The sequence below is a fragment of the Lepidochelys kempii genome, chromosome 1, assembly GCF_965140285.1.
Source record: "Lepidochelys kempii isolate rLepKem1 chromosome 1, rLepKem1.hap1, whole genome shotgun sequence".
Lineage (NCBI taxonomy): Eukaryota > Metazoa > Chordata > Testudines > Cheloniidae > Lepidochelys > Lepidochelys kempii.
The window spans coordinates 170,166,932-170,188,582 of record NC_136380.1 but is presented as its reverse complement, the minus strand read 5'-3'; the positions used below and the strand labels follow the sequence as shown (position 1 = coordinate 170,188,582).

The 21,651-nt window shown below is 45.5% G+C and overlaps 1 protein-coding gene across 1 annotated transcript in view; it reads left to right on the top strand.

Annotated features, from left to right (window-relative positions):
• Positions 1 to 2,562: 2,562 nt before the first annotated feature.
• Positions 2,563 to 21,651, top strand: part of JAM2 (junctional adhesion molecule 2) — a 63,321-nt gene continuing 44,232 nt past the window's right edge. Inside the window, exon 1 of the mRNA XM_073363179.2 lies at positions 2,563 to 3,019. Coding sequence (XP_073219280.1) covers positions 2,965 to 3,019 — 55 coding nt within the window. The 5' untranslated portion in view covers positions 2,563 to 2,964. The remainder of the gene's footprint in view (positions 3,020 to 21,651) is intronic.

Here is a 21,651-nt window from a genome sequence, read left to right as displayed (position 1 = left end):
TTCTGCTTAGGGGAGTAAAGAGACAGCTGAACGCTGTGGGTATGTAACCGGCTATATACCCTACACCGCTCTCTATGTGCCCAAGTAGTGCCTCCCCTGTCGATCCTGCTACTTTTAGCAGTGTAGTGTCCCACAGCTGCCTCCCTGCTTCTGGAGCCTGCCCCTGCCATAGTGAAAGATTGGGCACTGGGGAAAGGTCTAGTGGGAGGGAGGCAGTGGGGAAAGGCTCCAGCAGCTCCCCACTGCTACACACCACAGCATGGATAGCCTGCTTTTCACTGCACTGTGCAGCTATACATACCCTACATGCTTCTGCAAGTGGTGTGCAAGCTTTCTGAAATTCATTGTAAATTTTTCCTCTCAAATTTCATTCCATTACATCCCTTTATACCACCCTAAATAATTCCTTTCCATCCTGGGTGTGTTAATCCTTAGAATACTTGTAAATGATGATCATGTTCTAATCCAAGCCAAATAAATCAAAGTTTATTATTGTCACAGTTTGCTGCAGAAGCATCTCCTTGAACTTGTTCAAGATCTGTTGTAAAAACAAAAAGAATGGAGTTTTGCTGAGCAAAAGTGAAAGCTTCCAAATGTTTGATGGGATTTTATTGGTGATGGAAGGAAGAAAAGAGTAAATGCACAAAAAGTCGAGGCAGCTACTGCAAGTGCTGCTGTGTCTGGATTTTTAATAGTGTGATTAAAAATCAGAAGCAAACAAATTAAAATGGAAGGTTATGAAGTCACTATCCTGGAAACCAAACAAATTGCTGAAGTAAGGCTTGTGAGAAAGCTCAGCCTCAAATGTCCTAGAGTTTACTGTTACAAAAATGGATAGACATTTAGAAAATCAATGCCGTGATGACGATGTTCAGCTACCATGAAGAAAAATACATTAAAAGTGTTTTTCATGGATTATTCAATGTTTGTTTAATACATACACGCTTGACATCCCTTGCTAGTTCACCAGCTATTACTTACCAAGGGGAATGATAGCTTCACATGAGATTCCTAAAACTAGGAATATAAATGTTTTTCTCTCGTGACTCAGTTCTCTGCACTAATGCATATATATGAAGAAGTAAGCACTTTTGGAGAAAAGTGATAATTCTGTGAAACTGCTGACAGGAGTTAATTTGAGAATAATGAACTTTACTTCCCTGGGATTTATTCTTCCCATTTTCAATCAGGGTTATGAAATTTATTCTACAATTTCTGTCAGTTTAAAAAAATTATCACACACACAAAAATGAAATGAAGCCAGAACAGAATATGAAAAATATAATCCAAGACTTTTGACAGGACGCATACTTCTATTTAGAATCCTTTCTGAATCCTTCCCATTTGCGTTTCACTTTCTCTACATACTTTCTGCCTGAAGTGCTCAACATACTTAAAAATATATACTGAAATATAAAAAGTAACAGGTGTTGCTGGGAATACAAACAAAACTGCTGTATGTTTAAGATGGATTTACAATTGTTTTAACAAATTAGTTTTGCATTTGCTTGATTCTTCTAAACATGAGAAGAGCATCTTAGAATATCAGGGCTGGAAGGGACCTTAGGAGATCATCTAGTCCAACCCCCTGCTCAAAGCAGGACCAATCCCCAATTTTTGCCCCAGATCCCTAAATGGCCCCCTCAAAGATTGAGCTCACAAGCCTGGATTTAGCAGACCGAGGCTCAAACCACTGAACTATCTCCCCTGATCTTAGGAATCACTGGCAGGTCGAGTGATTGCAAGTGTGGAACTGATTCATAACTATTTGTAAAGACACTTTACATTTGTAGTGATTTAATAGTTATGTGTTTTACCTAGGAATATCTTTAAAATGTAAAAACAGCTTAGATCTCCCCCTTGTGGAGTCATTTACACTCTTTGCAAATTAGTGTAAAGTAGGTGGAAAATCAGAGGGGCAGCCATGTTAGTCTGGATCTGTAAAAGCAGCAAAGAGTCCTGTTGCACCTGCCGCTTTTAGGTGGAAAGTGCAACTTTATACACAGATTGACTTCACATGGTGCAAGAGAGTGGCGGAAAATCAGGCTCACTACGTTAAATGTAATAACTATTTGTCTGTTGTATAAATCCAGTCTTGTACCATTGAGGACAACGGTAGGTTTGCCAGTGACTTCAATTATCACAAAAATCAGTCTCTATATAATCTTTGGAGTAAGGATCCTGGCTCTTCTGATCCCAGCACTGTGAGAGTGCTACTGGAACATAAACAAATACAATAAATAAATAATACAATAATAATAATAATAAATAATACTTGAAACCTACCCTCGCATAGAATCAGAGATGTTTTATTTTTCTGTTCAAACTACGCTCAGTGCAAGCTATTGTTCCAGGGCGTGGGGCAGCTGCGTAGGAAACTGGGATGATTTCACAGTGTTAGTGTAAAAGAAAAGTTACGTTTCCACTGTGCTTGCCAAGTGTGCATGGCCAAAAAGACGATCAGGAATTCATCAAGATTAACATGCATGTTCAGAGCTGCACAGAAGAAAACAGGGGCTGGAAGGTGGCTTGGTTTGGCTATTGCAGCCAGAGCAGATAGGATTCCCGTTACAGCTGGAATTCTCCGTTCATTTCACGGTTGCTCCACCCTTCCCCACCACCGGCTCTGTGTGGCTGTGTCTCACCTCTCCTGCCTTGGCAGCGGGGAACCTGTGCTGGATAAGGACAGCCCTGACCAACATATAGAAGCGGCCCCAGTCCTTTCCGCTCTTGGGACCGTCTTCCCTGCAGCGTGACGGGCAGTGCTAGGATCCGGCAGAAACCTTCCTTCACACCCAGCCTGGGCGGCTGGAGAGACGCCTCCCCGCAACTCCCCGAGAAGCCCCCGCTGGAGGGAGCCGGAGAGCCCCCGCCCCCGCCTGCAGGGCGCCGCGGGAGTCCCGCTCGCCGAGGCGCCCAGGGAGCTGCTCCAGCCGCCTCGCGGGAAGCAGCTGGTGCTGGAAGATGGCGAGCCGCAGCCTCCTGCCGCTTCTCCTCGGCACCCTGGGGGCTCTGTGCTGTAAGTGGCGCGTCGCTCCCCTCTCCGCCGCGGCCGGGCCCTGCTGCAGGGCAGGGCGCAGCCCCAGCCCCGCTGCTCCCTTTGTTCGGCCGGCTGCCGGGGCTCGCTCGCCCGCCCGCCCGGCGCAGCCCCGGGGCCGGAGCCGCTGTGTCTCCGGGGAGCCAGCCGCGGGCGGGGTTTGATCCCCCTGCTGTGCTGGGAGTCGTGGCCCTGCCTCCCTGCAAGGGGGGAAACAGGGACGGCCCGCTCCCTCTGCAGGCTGGAGCGGGCCCCGGAGCGGGCTGCGTCCAGAGCAAAGGGATGCGGGAATTGGAAAGGATGGAGCGGGGCTTATCGCTTGGGGTGGCGGGATATCTTCTGCGCTAGTCCGTAATGCTGTTGGTCGGACCAGTTTGGGGGGCGAGGAGCTGCTGACTCCTCCAGAAGGTGGCTGGGCTCCTTTCCTTCCAACCTGTTGCTTTAAGCTTCCCCTAGGAGCTCGGTGAAGACGAGTTTGCAGTGAGGGGGACCCGCTGCTGAATGGAGAGGTGCATCGCCTTGGCCGGAGGAAGGCTATGCAGGGCTGGAAGGTACCTGGACTTCTGGCCAGCCCCCTGCATTGAGGCAGGCCACGGTACACCTAGACCATCTCTGCCAAGTGTTTGTCCAGTCTGTTCCTAAAAACCCCCTCTAATGATAGGGCTTCCACAACCACCTGTGGAAGCCCATTCCAGAATTTAACTCCCTTTACTGTTTTTAAAAAAAGTTTTTTCCTAATATCTAACCTAAATCTCCCGTGTTGCAGATTAAACAGTTTACTACTTGTATTACCTTTAGTGAATATGGAAAACAACTGATCACTGTCCTCTTTATAATGGCCCTTAACATATTTGAAGACTGTTGTCAGGCCCTGCCCATGTCTTCTTTTCTCATGACTAAACATACCACATTATTTTAATCTTTCCTCATACATCAGGTATTCTAAACCTTTCATCATTTTTTGTTCCTCTCAAATTTTTCCAATTTGTCCACATTTTCCTTAAAGTTTGATGCTCAGAATTGAACACAGTACTCCAGCTGAGGTCTCACCACTGCTGAGTAGAGTGACACACTTATCTCCCATGTCTTATGTACACCTCAGAAAGATATTAGCCTTCTTTGCAACTGTATCACATCCTTGACTCATTCTATTTGTAGAGCCACAAATATAATTCCTGGATTCTTTTCAGAACGACTGTTGCCTAGCCAGTTATTCCTATTTTGTAGTTGTGCATTTGATTTTTCTTTCTTTCTGAAGTGTAGTACTTTGTACTTTATTGACTTTCAGACCAGTTCTCCAGTTTGTCATGGTTGTTTTTAATTCTAATTCTGTTCTCCAAAGTGCTTGCAACCCTTCCCAGCGTGGTATCATCTGCAAAATTTATAAGCATACTCTAAGTCATTAATGAAAATATTGAGTAATACTGAACCGCAGACAGACTCCTGTGAGACCTCACTAGATATGTCTTCCCAGTTTGATAGCGAACCATTCCTAGCTACTCTTAGAGTACAACCTTTCATCCAATTGTGCATCCATCTTTTAATAATTTATTTTAGATCACATTTCCCTAGTTTGCTTATGACAATGTCATGTGGGACTATGTCAAAAGCCTTACTAAAGTCAAACTATATCACATCTACAGCTTCCCCCTCCACTTGCTAGTAATCCTGTCAAAGACGGAAGTTAACTTGGGTGCTTGTTATTTACATGGATTTGTCAAGAACAAACAAAAGCTCTTCGAGGCAAGGACTGCCTTTTCTGTGTTTGTACAGCACCTAGAACAATGTGGTTCTGGTACACGACTGGGGCTTCTAGGCACTAATGCAATAATAATAATAAATAATACCAAACCCTTGCCTGTAAAACCAACCTGTTTGCCTGCATGTTTAGGTCTCATACCGCACCTATCAATGTGGTAGCTTAAGCCTGGTCTATATTACAAAGATAGGTGGATGTAAGTCGACTTGTTTGTGCACGTGTCTCTGGCTGATGTCAGGACCCTATTATGGTGACACAGTAAGTGTCTTACTGTGGTCAATAATGCAATACAAATATAATCTTTTCCAATACTGTGTCAGATTCTGCAGTTCTTTACCTCATGTTCCTTCAAATAGCAATTCGTGGGTGGACCTCTGAACTCTTGTGGAGTGCTATTGACTTCAGTAGAGCTTTGGATCAGGCCTCAAGTGAACAAAACTATTATTGTTTTCTTTGAGCCCAGGAGCAAAAGCCAAAATATGTATCCACCATAGAAATAAAAACAAACAGCTTCAGTACAAATGGGGGGAACATGTACTGATAAAAACAGAGAACATATTGAAACTACTGTATGTGACCTATTAAGTAGGCTTGTTTCAAAGCAAGTTGTTCATCTGCCTCAATAAGGCAGTTTTCAGGGTGATTTTTACAAAATAAAGAAGCGGTATCAGAGCTGAAATTTTTCTATGTCTGCAGAAAGTTTTAATGTATTATGTAAAACAGAGAAACCCCAAACTTTCCCTTGCACTTTCAGAAACTTGACACCATTCTATTGACAGCATGGTTCAAACGGTAACTCTTTTTTAAAGCAAAACAGAAAAGGGAAGTAAATCAGGAAAAAAATTCCCCTGCCCAGAGTGCACACTGAATATAAACATGAGAAGTTGTAACAGTGGAAAAGAAATCTTCCGATTAACAGTGCGTAAATATGCAGCAAATTAAGCCAAATATCTGATAAGAATGTATCATACATAGAATATATTTTACTGAATACCCTATAGTTTTATATCATACATTTAATTTGTTTTGCTGTCTCCAACCTCTTCTCATTTTAGTGATTAGATCTGACATCTGTTTCTGAGGTTGTGTGTGGAAATAACATTTTGAACTGAAATGTATATGTAGCAGTATCTCACTAATTCACAATGGACACCTAGAGTGAGATAATCTAGCCCGGGGTGGGCAAACTTTTTGGCCTGAGGGCCACATCTTGGTATGGAAATTGTATGACAGGCCATGAATGCTCACAAAGTTGAGGGTTGGGGTGAGGGCTCCAGCTGGGGGTGTGGGCTCTGGGGTGGGGCCAGGGATGAGGGCTTTGTTTGGCGTACCGGAGGGGGCTGCAGGCTGGGGGTGGAGCAGAGGGATTTGGTGTATGGGAAGGGGCTCTGGGCTAAGGCAGAGGGTTGGGGTGTAGGAGGGGGTACAGGCTCTGGGCTGGGGGTGTGCATTCCAGGGTGGGGCCAGAAATGGGGGGTTCAGGGTGTGGGAGGGGGCTTTGTGCTGGGGCAGGGGGTTGGGGTGCAGGGTGGGGGCTCTGAGCTGGTGCAGGGGAGGGGAGGGGTGAGGGCACCAGGTGCAGGCTCTGGGGTGGGGCTGGGGATAAGAGGTTTGGGGTGCAAGAGGGTGCCCTGGGCTGGGAATGAGGGGTTTGGAGGGCAGGAGGGGGATCAGGGCCAGGGCAGGGAGGTGGGATGTGGGAGGAGGGCAGGGGGGAAGGCTGTGAGTGGTGCTTACCTCAAGAAGCTCCTGGAAGCAGTGGCATGTCCCACTCTGGCTCCTACATGGAGGCTTGGTGCCAGCCACGTGGCTTTGTGCGTTGCCCTGTCCGTAGGCGCTGCCCCTGCCGCTCCCATTGGCTGCAGTTCCCAGCCATTGGGAGCGGCAGAACTGGCACTTGGTTTGGGGGCAGCGTGCGGAGCCCTGTGGCTGGCTGCCCCTACCACGTAGGAGCCAGAGCGGGGACATGCCGCTGCTTCCGGGAGCCATGCTGAGCCATGGCACGCATGGAGTGGGGCAAGCCCCCGACCCCACTCCCCGACAGGAGCTCAAGGGCCAGATTAAAAGGTCTGATGGTCTGGATGCGGCCCGCAGGCCATAGTTTGCTTACCCCTGATCTAGCCTTCAGTAGCCTGAGTCAAGGTTCCCACTGCATGGGTTGGCCCCCGCAGGCCATAGTTTGCTTACCCCTGATCTAGCCTTCAGTAGCCTGAGTGAAGGTTCCCACTGCATGGGTTGGCCATCTCCTATATGAGAGTGGAGGAGAAGGAGGTCACTGCCTCTACAGTACCATCTTCCTCTTTTCCCCCACCCTCCTCCCACTACTCCCCACAGCAGAACCTCCTTGACAGGGTAAGAGATTTGCTGCTGAGGAGAGGGTGGCCAGCCAGGGATAAGGAGGGAGGGCTGTAGGCAGCATCGGAGGGAAAGTGCCTATTACTGGCTCTTCTTTTTCTCTCCCTTATAGCTACCAGGCATTGAGAAAAGACTAGTTAATTTGGTTTGTTTCACCTATATGGGAGTGGGGACTTTTTGTTTAATTCCTTATTTGATTTCTTGCCTTTCCAGTGTTTGGAGATAGAAAGCTATTTGTCTCTTTATTTAGTGATACACATTTACAGTTGTTGTTCCAAGTTAGTGCACTTTTTTGTCTTCAGATTTCCTTTTTTTTGAGGGGTGGGATGGGTAGAGGTCTGCTGATGCAGCTGTGGGTGACAATTTACATCATGTACTCTAATGGAGACCATGTGAGCTTCCTAAGCTATGAGCTACCCATTCAAAATTTAAAAGGCCTGAAAGAATCCTTGAATGAGAATGAGCTGCGTTCAAGGGATAGTTATAAGATCCAGGGGAATAAGTGCATTAATCTAGATGTGTAGTGGTAGTGATTGTGGAAAGATCCCAATCGGGGCTTTAAATTCAGCCGGAGCTGTCTGAAGCAGAGCTCCGGTAAATTTTTTAAACCTGTCGGTCTAAAGCCCTGAGCCTTCGTGTGCCCCATGGGGCTGAAGCCCAGAGCCCTGAATGGGGGTGAGGGGCTATGGGAAATACTGTATTAGAATTTAAGCCTTGGTACCAATGAATCTAAAAGTGCATCAGACCTTTTATGAAGTTTCCAAAGTCCGATCAGTCTGATATTTTTTGCTCAGGTTGGTGTAAATCAGGATGAACTGTATTGAAGTGAATGGAGTTTCATTGGTGAAACTGACAGGAAAATCAGGCCCTGTATGTCCCTATGAGGACTTTACAAAGGCAGTATAGTGTCTTTGGCAAATGTTACAATGCACTATTCTGACCCACCTAATTCAATTCTGAGTAAGTTCAAAACACATATTCCTAGTTCTTGGAAAGCCCTAGTGCAGTAGTTCCCAAACTAGGGGCGCCGCTTGTTCAGGGAAAGCCCCTGGCGAGCCGGACAAGTTTGTTTACCTGCCGCGTCCGCAGGTTCAGCCGATCGCAGCTCCCAGTGGCCGTGGTTCGCCGCTCCAGGCCAATGGGGGCTGCGGGAAGCAGCTGCCAGCACGTCCCTCAGCCCATGCCGCTTCCTGCAGCTCCCATTGGCCAAGAGTGGTGAACCGCGGCCACTGGGAGCTGCGATCGGCCAAACCTGCAGATGCGGCAGGTAAACAGACCAGCCCGGCTTGCCAGGGGCTTTTCCTGAATAAGTGGCGCCCCTAGTTTGGGAACCACTGCCCTAGTGCAAAGGACCATTTTCAAGAATCTTTGAATAAGCCAAATATGGAGTTTTTGTGCCAAAACATCTTGGAGATAAAATATGACACAAAAACATAAGAATTCATGAAAGATTATTTATACCTATTTTCCAATATCCATATCTCAAACAAATTGTCTCATTCACCTAAAATTTGCCAAGAAATATCTCATAGGGTCACACATGCAAAACTTTGAATTATAAACAGCAATGGCATAGTATTAACCAGGGGTGGTTTTACCAGGTAAAAGCATAGGTTTTTTACCAACCTGGGAAAAAACTAGTTTGTCCCAGTGTAAGGCATTCTCTATTTTAAAAACTGTTTGTTTAATGCACACCATATTGCACTTAGTTGTAATTACATGTCCGAATTGTGGTTACATAAGGCAGTAGACTTGAAGATTAACTTAGGATTGTACAAATAAAAACTAAAACTGTTGTGGGCATAATACTAATATGTGTAACTATAATACTGAATGTCGGAATACCCTTTGGTTTGAGATTTTCTCAAGGAAGTTGTACACGTCATGACTCAAGTTTCAGTTTTCAATATTATATGAGCAAAAGTTGAAAGCATTTGATTATATGAAAACAACAATGCAGAGTTGTGGGCTAGAAGCATGCAGAGCTGCAGACTACCAGTCCAGGTCCATTTGGCCAAGCAGCATTCTGTATCATAAGACTAACTTTGATTTAGTGGGTAGACTGCGCCCATTTCTCATTTTGAATTGATTCATTCTGTGCTTGCTGAACACTGATGCAGTTGCACCCCCAGTTCTATGAAGTCACATGGAATATCAGCACTGGAACATCAGATTTTTCTACCATGTTACAGGAGAAGAATTTGCCTTAATAGTGGATGAAAAATTGATCTCTAGTATGGAGCTCCTTCTGCTAGAAATGCAATTAAATATGGCAGAAAGTCAAGATTTTTGCTGAGCAACCACTGACTTCCAGTTTCTTCTTCTTCAGCTGACAATTCCTTTCTTGCATACTTTGGATAAGGGAAGTTGGCCAACATGTGTACAGGAGTAATTGCCTCAGGAACTCTTTTATACTTTTGCTTTGTGTGGTGCAAGATCTCCACTTATCAGAAAATACATACAACATCAACTATTGATGTGTCCCTTTTGGAGTATGTCAAGTGCCACAACAACCAGTTTCAATTGACTGATCAAGTTCTTTGCTTCTCAGTAAATCCCTTGATTATTAATTATATTGACCACTCTATCTTCAAGTTCTACATCATGATGGCTCACAATCCTGAGACAATGTGGCTGACTTTTAACATACATTTCCAGGCATGTTGTTTGACTGGTCCATCATGTGTCACCAGGGATTTGCGGTTTTACAGATCCTTAGCATTCTTTTAATGAGGCTCCAGGCTGATGGTGAATATGGAAATACTTTTGTAAATCTACATGTTTCATCAAAGGACTTGGTGTAAGGTCTTGTCAAGTGAAATTAGCCAACGTGATGCACATCTATATGTAACCAAATTGTTGATATCTTGTTCCAACTCACTTCTCACACTTTTTGCATCTTTCCCCCATTGTCTGTCAGGTAACTCTTAATAACCACAACTATACGGGTCATTTGCTAATGCCTTGACTTCCCCTGACACTGAAACACAGTACTTTTCAGTCTTATTGCTTCCAGTGTCAACCGCTGATACGTAAACGTCATTTTTCTCTAACTCCGTGGTTCTCTAACTTTTGTACTGGTGACCCCTTTCACATAGCAAGCCTCTGAGTGCGACTCCCCCGCCTTTATACATTAAAAACACTTTTTAATATATTTAACACCATTATAAATGCTGGAGTCAAAGAAGGGTTTAGGGTGGAGGCTGACAGCTCACGACCCCCCATGTAATAACCTCATGAACCCCAGTTTGAGAACCCCTGTTCTAACTGCACCCAGTTCATTGGAGTAACGTGCACAGCCATCTTGTGTTAATGTAACTGCTTTTCCATGTAATTTGTTGCATGCTTCTACCCTCAAGCTATCAGTGACTGCATCTAACAGTTCACCAGCTATTTGCTTTTGATTGGGTGCTTTGTAATCTGGCCCTCAGTAGCTAATCCATTGCTTGAAAATTTGCATGTTCAGTAACAGAAAAGGAAATATTACAGCCATATTTTTTTTTCCAAATTTCAAGCCTAGCTTTTTGTTTCAATTCTGGAGTTCTTTTTGTTGCAAACATTTGTGGTTGAAAAACCGTGATGCTTCCTCCTGGTTCGTGGCTGACCTGGATCTGATTTTCCTTTGATGTACCTGGCAATGCAGTATTATTATATCAGTACCTTCATCCTCAATCTGATGCCAGTACTCACATACATTTAGCTGAAACCAGTGATTGTTTTGTCTGTTTTTTCAACTGTACTTTGCAAAATGTCTTCTCATACGGTCTGCCTTCCAAATCACTTTTTCTTTTCAATTTCTGCATCTAAGACTCTCTCTCTTGCCATTTTCATGAATTTTCTCAATATCCATTAATTGAGTCAAGTGGTCTTGCCCCTTTCCTCATACTGAAATATTTTGACTTGAATCCCTGTGCTCCCAGAGTTCAGCTGCACACCAGATCAGGAGACAGAGGACTGGACTGGATAGTTAGTTTGGGAGCGTACCACAAAGACTTCAACTTCAGAATCTGGGAATTCACCATCTTTATTTGCTAAACAAAAATAAAATTTGCATTCCTAAAGAGAAGGAGAATTCCCAGCTTCAAAAATTTCAGTTTCTGTTTGGCGTAGCCAAGTCAATAGCATAAACATTAGGTTGAGGCTTGGTTTGTTTAATTTTATTTCCTTTAATTAAAATTACAGACAACATAACTGCAAAACTATTATCAAATTGCTAAATGTTTTTCAGTAATTTTCATTACTATAGTCCTAATTTTATTCTTTGTGGTTTCCTGGTTTAAACAGGTATTTATCAACACCCTGTCCAAAACTAGTTTTTCCTAGGAAATTGCCAACCGTGCCTATAAAGGATGCAAAGATGTGCGTGAGGAAAATCAGACTTATAAATCGGGCTCTATACCAGAGGTAGGCAAACTATGGCCCGCGGGCCACATCCAGCCTGCGGGACTGTTCTGCCTGGCCCCTGAGCTCCTGGCCCAGGAGGCTAGCCCCCGGTCCCTCCCCCACTACTCCCCCTCCCTTGCAGCCTCAGCTCACTGCACTGCTGGCGCAATGCTCTGGGCAGCAGGGCTGCGAGCTCCTGGGGCAGTGCAGCTGCAGAGCCCAGCCTGACCCGGTGCTCTGCGCTGCGCGGTGCGTGGCTGGCTCAAGCCGGGCTGCGCGGCTCCCTGTCCTGGTGCAGCCACGCCGCCAGCCACTGGTGCTCCAGGCAGCGCAGTAAGGGGGCAGAGAGTGGGGGAAGAGGGTTGGATAGAGGCCAGGGGAATTCAGGGAGTGGTCAGGAGCCAGGGGTGTGGACAGGGGTCGGGACGGTCAGAGGGCGAGGAACAGGGGGGTTGCATGGGGGCAGGAGTTCCGGGGGCGGTCAGGGGACAGGGAGAAGGGGTGGTTGGATGGGGCAGAGGTCCCTGGGGGCGGCACTCAGGAAGGAGGGGGGGGTTGGAATGGGGCGGTGGAGGGCAGTTAGGGGCGGGGGTCTGGGGGCGGTCAGGGAGAAGAGGTGGTTGGATGGGTCAGGGGTCCTGGGGGGGCAGTCAGGAAGGAGAGGAGGGGTTGGATGGGTGGCAGCGGGCAGTTAGGGGTGGGGGGCCTGGGGGCGGTCAGGGGACAGAGAGTGGGGGGGAGGGAGTGGATGGGGGGAGTCCTGGGGGGGGGGCGAGAAGCAGGTAGGGGGTGGGGGCTGGGCCATGCCTGGCTGTTTGGGGAGGCACAGCCTCCCGTAACTCGCCCTCCAGACAATTTCTGACACCCGATGCGGCCCTCAGGCCAAAAAGTTTGTCCGCCCCTGCTCTATACTGTCTATAATTCTGTGGCCATGGAAGCGATGGCAGAATATGCCTTTTGCTTCAGGACATAACATTTTTATTTAGAATGAAATTAATCTGGCTCCTGTCCAGATTTATTAGTGGAGAGAAGTTAAGCCTGATCTAAACACAGGGAGGTTTTGTGTGCCAGGATAATTATTTTGGTTAGGGCTGTGACTTCTTTTTGTTTCTACTAAAATAGTTATACCATTATAAGACCTAGTGTGGGCACAATTATATTGTTATAAAGGTTCTTAAACTCTTGCAGCCCACGCCTGAGTTATACTACAAAGTTAGGTCAATGGAAGTCACCTGACATTGACCTAATTGTGTATGTGTATACACTTAAATATGTCTCCCACTGATGTAAGCTCTCTGTTATGCCAACATAGTAACACCGTCTTCCTGAGTGGCGTTGAGCCATGGTCGATGTATTGAGGTCAGTGCTGCATGAATGCAGATGTTGTGTTGCCTGTGTCAACCCTAACAGTCCTCCAGAAGCTGTCCCACAAAGGCCAACACTGACTGCTGTGGTCACAATTGTGAACTCCACTGCCCAGGGGTCACAGAGACCAGAAGCCCTGCCCTTTTAAAACCCTGCAAATTTTTGATATGCCCTTTTCCTGATTGTCCATCTTGGCACACCTAGCAGCTCTTCACCGTTATGTGCAACTGCCCAGCTGACCATTCCAGCTACGTGTTCCAAGTGCACTCCAGACTAGAGTAGACAAGAGGTATTGGATCTCCTGGACCTGTGAGGGGAAAAACACCGTGCAAGCACAGCTACAGACCACGCACAAAAATGTGGACATCTACGATTGGATTGCATGGGGGATGCAGGAGAAGGGGTATGGCAGAGATCAGCAGCAGTGCTGAATGAAAGTGAAGGAGCTGCGGCAGGCATATCAGAAGGCCAGGGAGGACAACAGTTGATCCAGTGCTGAGCTACAGACCTGCCACTTTTACAAAAAGCTGCATGCCATCTTGGTGAAGACACCGCCACCGCTCCACACACCACTATGGATACCTCCGAGGAGCCTGAGTCACAGGCTCCTGGCATGAACAGCAAGATGATGGGGGACATGTGACTGGGGGAGCCAGCTGTACCACAAGCCAGGACCTGTTTGAGACTCCACTGCAGTCCAGTCAGTCCTGGCAATCAATCACAGATGAGCCCAATGCAGGGGAAGGGACCTCAGGTAAATGTGTAAATGTATCTCCCATTACAGTGATGGCATCCCCAACTTACCAGGATACAGCTAGTGACTTTGAGTTAATTATATGTAGTAGAAGAGGCAGCAGTACAACAAAGAGAGAGAGAGAGAGAGTTGCTATCTACTTTTCATTCCCCTATAGATTTTAGGCAGGGGGGCCATATGGAGCAGCTTCTGTGTACAGGGATGTCCCTTGAATCCGCCTGAGAGCTCTGGAGGAAATGTTTTCATGGTGGTACTCTGCAGTCTTCTCCCAAAGGTTTAGACTCCTTTTCCTTCCTCTAGGGTAGGAAACTTTCCCATGTCAGTGGGTGATATACTTCAAAGTCACCTGTTGAATTTACAGGCTAGCAGCATGTGGGCCCAGGTGGCTTTGGGATGCCAGCAGCAGTTGTGCTCTCTGTCATTGTTATTCTCAGGAGTGAGAGATCAGCTAAAATCACCACTGCCTGTGGAAAATGGTGCCTGTATTTAACCCCATTGTCCTGTACTCATGGTTTCATGCAACTGAGCAATTCTCTCGTCATTTCCTTCACCTCTGGCAGGCCATACTCACCATGGCCGGTGGTGTGAATGGCATTGTGCACAAGCATGCTGAAGCAGAAGTGTCAATAAGCATGTTTTGTTTAAAACTTTAGGGATGCAAGGGACAGGCGTTCTGAATCTTATGTTTTTTGCTTTCCAGTAGGACTATATTGACAATGTAAAATGTGTGTTTTATCTGTAACTGCTGCCATTGTGGCCTTGAGGGTCTCCCCCTCCACACCCATGGAATGCCTGAGCCAGATAAGGAGCTAAAAGAAGAGGACTTGGGATGACCTGTTCAGTGAGGTCCTGCAAGCCAGTGCTGCATCAGCCCATGAACAGAGGGCCTTGAGGATGTATATTGCAGACTGTATGAAGAGGGAAACGGGAGACAGGCCCAGGAATGTGTGGGCCCCTTACTGAATGAGGGAGGCAACCTAGTGACAGAGGATGTGGAAAAAGCTAATGTACTCAATGCTTTTTTTGCCTCTGTTTTCACTAATAAGGTCAGCTCCCAGACTGCTGCGCTGGGCATCACAAAATGGGGAAGAGATGGCCAGCCCTCTGTGGAGATAGAGGTGGTTAGGGACTATTTAGAAAAGCTGGACGTGCACAAGTCCATGGGGCCGGACGAGTTGCATCCGAGAGTGCTGAAGGAATTGGCGGCTGTGATTGCAGAGCCATTGGCCATTATCTTTGAAAACTCGTGGCGAACTGGGGAAGTCCCGGATGACTGGAAAAAGGCTAATGTAGTGCCAATCTTTAAAAAAGGGAAGCAGGAGGATCCTGGGAACTACAGGCCAGTCAGCCTCACCTCAGTCCCTGGAAAAATCATGGAGAAGGTCCTCAAAGAATCAATCCTGAAGCACTTGCATGAGAGGAAAGTGATCAGGAACAGCCAGCATGGATTCACCAAGGGAAGGTCATGCCTGACTAATCTAATCGCCTTTTATGATGAGATTACTGGTTCTGTGGATGAAGGGAAAGCAGTGGATGTATTGTTTCTTGACTTTAGCAAAGCTTTTGACACGGTCTCCCACAGTATTCTTGTCAGCAAGTTAAGGAAGTATGGGCTGGATGAATGCACTATAAGGTGGGTAGAAAGCTGGCTAGATTGTCGGGCTCAACGGGTAGTGATCAATGGCTCCATGTCTAGTTGGCAGCCGGTATCAAGTGGAGTGCCCCAAGGGTCGGTCCTGGGGCCGGTTTTGTTCAATATCTTCATAAATGATCTGGAGGATGGTGTGGATTGCACTCTCAGCAAATTTGCGGATGATACTAAACTGGGAGGAGTGGTAGATATGCTGGAGGGCAGGGATAGGATACAGAAGGACCTAGACAAATTGGAGGATTGGGCCAAAAGAAATCTGATGAGGTTCAATAAGGATAAGTGCAGGGTCCTGCACTTAGGACGGAAGAACCCAATGCACAGCTACAGACTAGGGACTGAATGGCTAGGCAGCAGTTCTGCGGAAAAGGACCTAGGGGTGACAGTGGACGAGAAGCTGGATATGAGTCAGCAGTGTGCCCTTGTTGCCAAGAAGGCCAATGGCATTTTGGGATGTATAAGTAGGGGCACAGCAAGCAGATCGAGGGACGTGATTGTTCCCCTCTATTCGACATTGGTGAGGCCTCATCTGGAGTACTGTGTCCAGTTTTGGGCCCCACACTTCAAGAAGGATGTGGATAAATTGGAGAGAGTCCAGCGAAGGGCAACAAAAATGATTAGGGGACTGGAGCACATTATTTATGAGGAGAGGCTGAGGGAGCTGGGATTGTTTAGCCTGCAGAAGAGAAGAATGAGGGGGGATTTGAGAGCTGCTTTCAACTACCTGAAAGGGGGTTCCAAAGAGGATGGCTCTAGACTGTTCTCAATGGTAGCAGATGACAGAACGAGGAGTAATGGTCTCAAGTTGCAGTGGGGGAGGTTTAGATTGGATATTAGGAAAAACTTTTTCACTAAGAGGGTGGTGAAACACTGGAATGCGTTACCTAGGGAGGTGGTAGAATCTCCTTCCTTAGAGGTTTTTAAGGTCAGGCTTGACAAAGCCCTTGCTGGGATGATTTAACTGGGAATTGGTCCTGCTTCAAGCAGGGGGTTGGACTAGATGACCTTCTGGGGTCCCTTCCAACCCTGATATTCTATGATTCTATGAATGAGAGAGGGGAGTACATTAGGACATAATGGGGCTTTTCTAGCAGCAAACACAGATGTTACAAGTTCAACAATCCCAGGCTCACCTTCCTTTGCATTCCATGGAGAACTCCAGTATAGCACTTCCCTATACCCCCTGACAGTGTTCCATGTGGCATCTGGGGCTGCATCCCTACCCCTACCATTCCATATCGAGGAACATGAAGGTCAATCAAAGCTTTACATGCATGGACCCTTGAGAGCCACTGCTGATATATATGTAAGCTAAAAGGGACATGAATGTTCCTTCCTCTTCTTTAAGATTCTCATGTATTTTGCTTTTAACTTGCACAAAATTTTTTAGAGAGTTTTTGTTACTCATCTTTATTTGTTCACAACATGTGCCTCACTTGTTGTACACAGTGACACAACAGATCGGATCAGTGACAAACACAGTGTAATAGTCATAAATATATAGCAAGCATCAGTGTTCTGTTCACAGATGTGCATGAAGCACCACACAATTCCTAACAGGTCCCCAAAACATCAGGGTCAGGTAGAGCATAGTACACCACACTGCATTACTATGGCTCACGGTTAAAGTGCTCTTTCACAGCCTCCCTGAGCTGTATAGCTCTGCATTGATCTCTTCTGATAGTCCTTGTGTCTGGCTGTCCAAACTCAGCAGACAGCTGCTCCATCTCCGCTTTCCACCACAGTGGCAACATTTCCTTCTTTGCTTCACATTTGCTTCATATATTTGCAAATATATGTTGCAGGACACAGCAGACAGCTATAACGGTTAGGATATGTCTCTAACTGAGATCCAACCTTGTCAGTAAACAATGCCAGCTTCCCTTCAGTCTACTAAGAGCACATTCAACTGTCATTCTGCATCTGCTGAGCTGATAGTTGGATCTTTCCTTGGTGCTGTCAAAGTGGTTACTGGCGTACAGCTTCATGAGCCAGGGGAGCAAAGGGAAGACCGGGCAACCAGGATCGCTAGTGGCATTTCAACATTGCCAATGGTAATCTGCCAGTTGAAGAAAAAAAGTCCCTGGTTGTAGCTTTCTGAACAGATGTGAGCGTCATGCACCTTCCCCGACCACTGAACACTGATGTCAGTGAAGCATCCTGGGTGGTCCATCAGACCTTGCGTAGCCACAGAAAAATAGCTCTTTCTGTTGATGTACTCTGTGCGGAGGTCGTTTGGTGCCAAAACAGGGATGTGTCTGCTGTCTATCACTTCACCACAGTTCAGGAACCCCCCTTGCTGCAGATTCATCCATTATGTCCTGCACATTACCGAGAGTCGCAGTCCTGTGTAGCAGGAGGCAATTAATGGCCCTGTACACTTGCATGACAGCAGCCCTGAGAGTGGATTTTCCAACTGCAAGATGACTTCCCACTGCCTGGTAGCAACCTGGAGTTGCAAGTTTCCACAGTGCAATCACCACTCGTGCCTCCACTGTCCATGCAGCTCTCATGCTGGTGTTCCTGCGCTGGATGGCTGGGGTGAGCTCAGCACACAGATTCAGGAATGTGGCCTTGTGCATCCAAAAGTTCTGCAGCCACTGCTTGTCATCCCACACCTGCATTGTTACGTGATTCCCCCTCAGTCAGTGCTTGTTTCTCAGACCCAGAAGCAGCACTCCACTGTTTGCAGCTGCTCCATGAATGCCACCGACAATCTTGAATTGTGTTCCACAGCAATCTGACCTCCAGGAGATTGTCCTATTCCCTGCTGCTCTTCTTGCAGCTCTGCAAATACCAGAGGTCTGTGCGTCCCATGTTTTAAACGCACATGACAGTAGGGCAGAGCTGTACAAACTCCATGCTTCTGTCAGAGATGACAAACAAGAAGTCCCATGCAGGTTTGTGGGATTTTCAAAATAGTCATGGAAATTATGGGATAGAGATAGCATTTTGGGGTGGAGGAAGTTGCACGATAGGAACTTGAGTCCAAGGTCCCAGGGTTAACTCATGTGGCTCTTTGGCCCACCATGCATTGCCATAAGTTCCCAAAAGATAGTGCACGGGACTGTGGTGAGTTGCACATTGGGATATCTACCATGGTGCACCACACTAGGCATCAAAACAAGCTCTCTTGGTGAGTATGCAGAGCACCGATGCAAGGAGCCAAGTGTGCAAGCGCACAAGTGATAGACTAAATGTGGCAGCTTCATGCTGACGTAACTTGTGTCGGCAAAAGTTTGTAGCATAGATATGCCCTCATTCTCTTTCCTGTGCAGGTACTGACATCCTACTAAGGATCTGGCGCACATACTCTGTGACCTGGCTTAAATGACGCAATCTATGAGAAAAATATATGAGCAACTGAAACTCTTTTTATTTATTGCAACAATTCTATCAGGAGTTTTGTCCCCACAAAATTTTGAGAATGTTTTGAATAAACTACTGTTTTTTTTCTTGAGCAGGATGATACAAAGTGTTTCCTAGAAGCAAAGCTCACCTCTTTATGGCAGGGAAATAAGTTTTGAAAATCATTAGTATTTTATTCTGAACTCATTCCTCACAGAAATGTTGGAAGTTTAGTGTGTAAGAATAAATGTCTTCCCTCTTTCTTCATTTTAGTTTTTGCTTTAATAATTATTCCCCAATAAGAAACATTTGTTGATTTCACACACATCCAGTAGAAGATTTATGATAGCTGCTTTTGTTGACATCCTTTCAGTTTGGATGCATTGGCCAACATGAAAGGTAGTAGAAATTCTAGTTTGTATTTTCATCATAGTCCTGTCACCTTAATATCATGTCCTGAAAGGAATATCTTGCCCTGCAGGAGGAATTCTGTTGAATAATGTTGCATTCCTGTTTAGAACCACCTACCAAAGCGTGTTCTTCCTTCTGGAGAGGTGGAATTTTAAAGCTGTAAGAGTTACAATGAGTGAAATAGTTATTTAAAGTGAGACTGTTGGCCAGGTTAACCTATTCTGGGGGAAAAACTTACAAGAGAAATCTCTGTGAGGATCCCTCAGTTCTGCTGGAGAAGCACAGTTTCCTTTCTCCTCTCTGTGCTTTGCTGTATAGACTGCAAGACCATACCCCACACCTCCATCCCCAAAAACCTCCACTGAACCCCAGGGATCTGAGAGTATCCTGGCATTTCGTCTGGAAGTCAGGGCCACCTGCATAGAGGTCTGCTCAAATTCTGTGCCCCCACCATGACCTGTCCTGCTCCCCAGTCCAAGGGAATCCCTGCCCTGGAGGTGGTTCAACAGAAAAGGTAACAACACAGCCCCTAGCTATGTTATCTCAGTAAGCTATCCCCTGTACAGAAGAGAGAGAATGTGCGTGTCCTATTGGTCCCAGTCCAACATCTGCCTTCCCCTGCTCAGATCTCTGGCCCTACAGAGGTGGCTGACCCCATTGCCTACTGTGGATAGATCTGGAGATGGTAGAGCCATGCATAGTAGGAACCCTCTGCATGCAAATCTCTGTAATACAGTTTCACCTCCAGCCCCCTTGTGTCTGAGGCATAGGCACAAGGGGACAGAATTAAGGCTGAATGTTCAACCCTCACTTTTGCAGTTTCCTTACCCTGAGAGCTTGTTTGTTTTCTCCCCACTTTTAATGTTGCAATAACACATGCTTTTTGTTGGTGCAAGGAATACGTATTATGTTAATTCTAGCTGTTTTCTTTCAGACTCTGCATCTTACTTATGTCAAATCTACTAAAGAATATATTTTTTAAATCTTTTAAAAATATACAGTATGTTTATATATGGCTTCCTCTCTGGATCCTACTGAGAATTAGCTTCTTGGTATGCCCCAGTTCAGTGAGACAGGACCCTCTGCAGTGTGTGAGATATTCTAGTTATAGAAACCATACATAATTCCCTTTTAGAACTAATTTAAAAATTGCCTTTTATTTCCTAGAACTATATCTTATCTTTTAGGATCAGATAGATCCATATAACCTCGTATGCTATCATACTTCCTGCTGACACATACAGTCTCTTTAGTGGTAATATAGATTGAATTTTCCTTGTGAGAGATGAATTTTGAGACCAGTTCTTTAGCCCTGAGCTAGGCTGTCTATTTAGTGTGACTGACTGACCTGCAGAAAGATTTAGCATGATGGAATTGCAGGGCATATTATATAAAATAAGTAAATCCCAACCCTAATCTAATAACCTTTCATCTCTCTTTCAAACCAGAACAATATCCACTAAACAAGAGCCTGTCCATCCACTTTCACCGGATTCTGTCTCTCAAATCAGTGAGCCATTTTAGAAACTCCTTTTTTTTTTTTTTAACACGAAGCGGGGAGGTTTTATTTGGCCTGGTTCCCTAACAAACAGATAAGTCCTGTTTAACACGCTTATCTAAAGGAAAACAAAAATACATTCAGAATGGCAACTGTTCACACAGTCCATGAAGCTGTTTTTTACTGACAGCAACTGACACATCATTTATGTCTGTTATGGGAAACCATCTGTATATGCCAAGGCTGTATGGAATGCTTAGTGAAGATCTATTCTGAAAAGTTGCTATAGCAGAAATAGAATCATCTTTAATGAGTAGATCTGCTACTCATCTAAGATCTGCTTAATATAGTGAAAGAATTAAGAGTTTTTTCCCTCCCTGACAATCTTGTGGAACAGACACAGATTTGGGAGAGATGACTTACCCATCAATAAAATTAATAACAAAGTTCCAGTGTCGTGTCTTCACGATGAATTGTTTTTAATTTTAACTGATCAAATTTGATATGCAAATTGAAAGACAATAAATGCAGCTTTTTTCTCCCCAAGATTCATTTTTCAGAGGGAATCTGAATTTTTAAGGTTTACTTCCTGATTCAGAGTTCTGCCTTTTGGAATTTCATTTCCATCCTATGTAACAAGACACTTTTGGTTCTAGCAGTGTAATTCTGGAAAAGAGGCTGCTTTTTTTGTCTCCCTACTGGTTAGCATTGCAGACCTCCTTGTGTGGTAATCTCTGTCACAGAAAGCTTGGTTCAGAAATCATGATCTTTATAATCAAGCCAGTTAAATAATTTACTTCCTCTGTCTTACTCTGTTGTACACCTGCTGGGTCTTATTTGAGACAAGGGAAGGCTAAGTGAGTTTACCAGTTAACTTTATGATCAGTGGTCCAGTTCATTTGTTTTAGATTTATACAATAGTTGCTTTGAGGGCAGAGAGAGAAGAAATAGCACTTCAAGACAATTCAAGATAATATAGTAACCACAGTAGTTGTTGATCCATTAGTGAGGTTGTATGTTAAGTAGAACTAAAAATAAAAAGTGTGTGTGGGGGGGTCCATTTCTCCCCACTTGCATCAATTTATTGACTAGC